The 1,783-nt window shown below is 48.3% G+C and overlaps 1 protein-coding gene across 1 annotated transcript; it reads right to left on the reverse strand.

Annotated features, from left to right (window-relative positions):
- Positions 1-308: 308 nt before the first annotated feature.
- On the reverse strand, positions 309-623 carry EJ05DRAFT_430900 (ankyrin; the record flags this gene model as incomplete). Its single annotated transcript, XM_033741555.1, has 1 exon — positions 309-623. A coding segment is annotated over one exon (315 nt), but the record flags the coding sequence as incomplete, so codon positions are not given.
- Between the last annotated feature and the right edge of the window lie 1,160 nt (positions 624-1,783).

Genomic DNA, 1,783 nt, shown 5'->3' on the forward strand with positions numbered 1-1,783 from the left:
AAAAAACGATTCAAATCCCCTAAAACACCTGATCGTGGTTTTAGAGGTGGGTGAAATAGGTGAGTTTTGGTGAGGGCCTGAGAGGCGATCCACGACTTTTGCAGACCCCTGTTGACTGGAAGGTCGGCTTGGTTTCCAATTCTCTCCCCAGATCTGGCCTTCTAGCCAGGTTAGATCTGATGTCTCCAAAGGGGATCGAGTCGTACGTAATGGCTACTGCAATATTTACTCAATTTCAGTGATGTGTACTAGTTCCTATTCTACGTTCACACTTCACGCAAGGCCCTTAATCCACCTTGCGCGTTGACATCAGCACCACTATCGAGCAGCAGCTTCACAGTCTGCTGGTGGCCTCCATCTGAAGCTGCTTGGAGTGCGCTGTCGTAGATTCCACCTTGCGCGTTAACATTGGCGCCCTTGTTGAGCAGAAGCTTTACAGTGTACTCGCGGCCTCTACATGAAGCCGCTTGAAGTGCGTTGCCGTAGCGTCCATGCGCGTTGACATCAGCACCACTATCGAGCAGCAGCTCCACAAGCTGCTCGTGTCCTCTGAATGACGCCGCCTGGAGTGCATTGCCATAGAATCCGCCTTGCGCGTTGACATTGGCGCCCTTTTCGAGCAGTCGGTTTACCATAAAACAGTTACCATATTTGGCGGCATCATGTAATGGACAGTGACTATGCCACTCGTATAACAGGGGGATTAATAGCTGCTGAAAGCTCCCTGATGTCCTGCACCAAGACAGAAGATCACCCTTGTTCAGTATCTACCCACACAGGTGGAAGTGTAGACCTACGAAACCGCCGATACGCAACAGTATCTCATTTGGGAAGTCGGTTAATAACATCATCCTGACCTAAGACTATCGTCGACGGTAGGTGTCCGAGGGCCACACTTCGAAGAGTCAAAAGTTGAAAGTTGAAAGTTAGAAGTTAAGTCTTAGATCCTGCTTAGTCAGCGTAATTAATAAGTTAAAATCAGTTAAAATCACGTGTATTGTGTGTTTTCTTGAGGCATGCGCGATCAAAATCAGTCGAAATAAGTCAAAATCAGTCGAAATCAGTTCAACAGTATCAAGAGATGGTCGTGTTACAGGCATGATAACTGATTGGACTAAAGGAGGAGAAGGAGAAGTTGCGTTGTATTGGGGCGGTGGAAGCTCTTCAGCCGGGGTAAAGCCACTCTTGGCAACAATCTGTTGCCAAGAGCGGCGGCTTTACCACGGGCTAGCGTGTCTGTACCCGCTATCTGTATGCATAACTGTTTCCTTTCCAATGCGAGCAGGGATCCTGTCCTAACTCACCGCTCGCTGGTTGCCTGCTTACTGAGCCTCAAACGTCGATATACGGAGAGGCGTCCTGCGCGCCCTGTAGCTCTCATCACTGCAGCGATCAAGAGAGGGCGTGTGGCATCAGGCATTATCCATCGATGCTTCCCACTGTGTGCATGGATCACAGAATTCGCCACGAGTCGTCCACAGTAAATAGCAACACTCTCTGAAATGGCGTCAATGTTGAGTAGTTATTAGCTTGCTGCATCTTCCTACAGCTGTCCTACGTCACGACAATTAGCTACTTATTTTGGCATTTTGTCGTATACTCGTCGCCACATGAGGTTTTAATATACGTATACTATCGAATATTAGTTAATATACTTGGTGTTGAGTCTCCACGTTTTTTTTCTACCCATATGCCCCCTACGAGGTCGAAAAAACCCACTCAAAGCGTTCAATTTGCCATAGACGCGTCGACTAAACCTCCTCCTCCTCCTCCTCCTCCTCCT

The sequence above is a fragment of the Pseudovirgaria hyperparasitica genome (genome assembly GCF_010093815.1).
Source record: "Pseudovirgaria hyperparasitica strain CBS 121739 unplaced genomic scaffold EJ05scaffold_102, whole genome shotgun sequence".
Lineage (NCBI taxonomy): Eukaryota > Fungi > Ascomycota > Dothideomycetes > Acrospermales > Acrospermaceae > Pseudovirgaria > Pseudovirgaria hyperparasitica.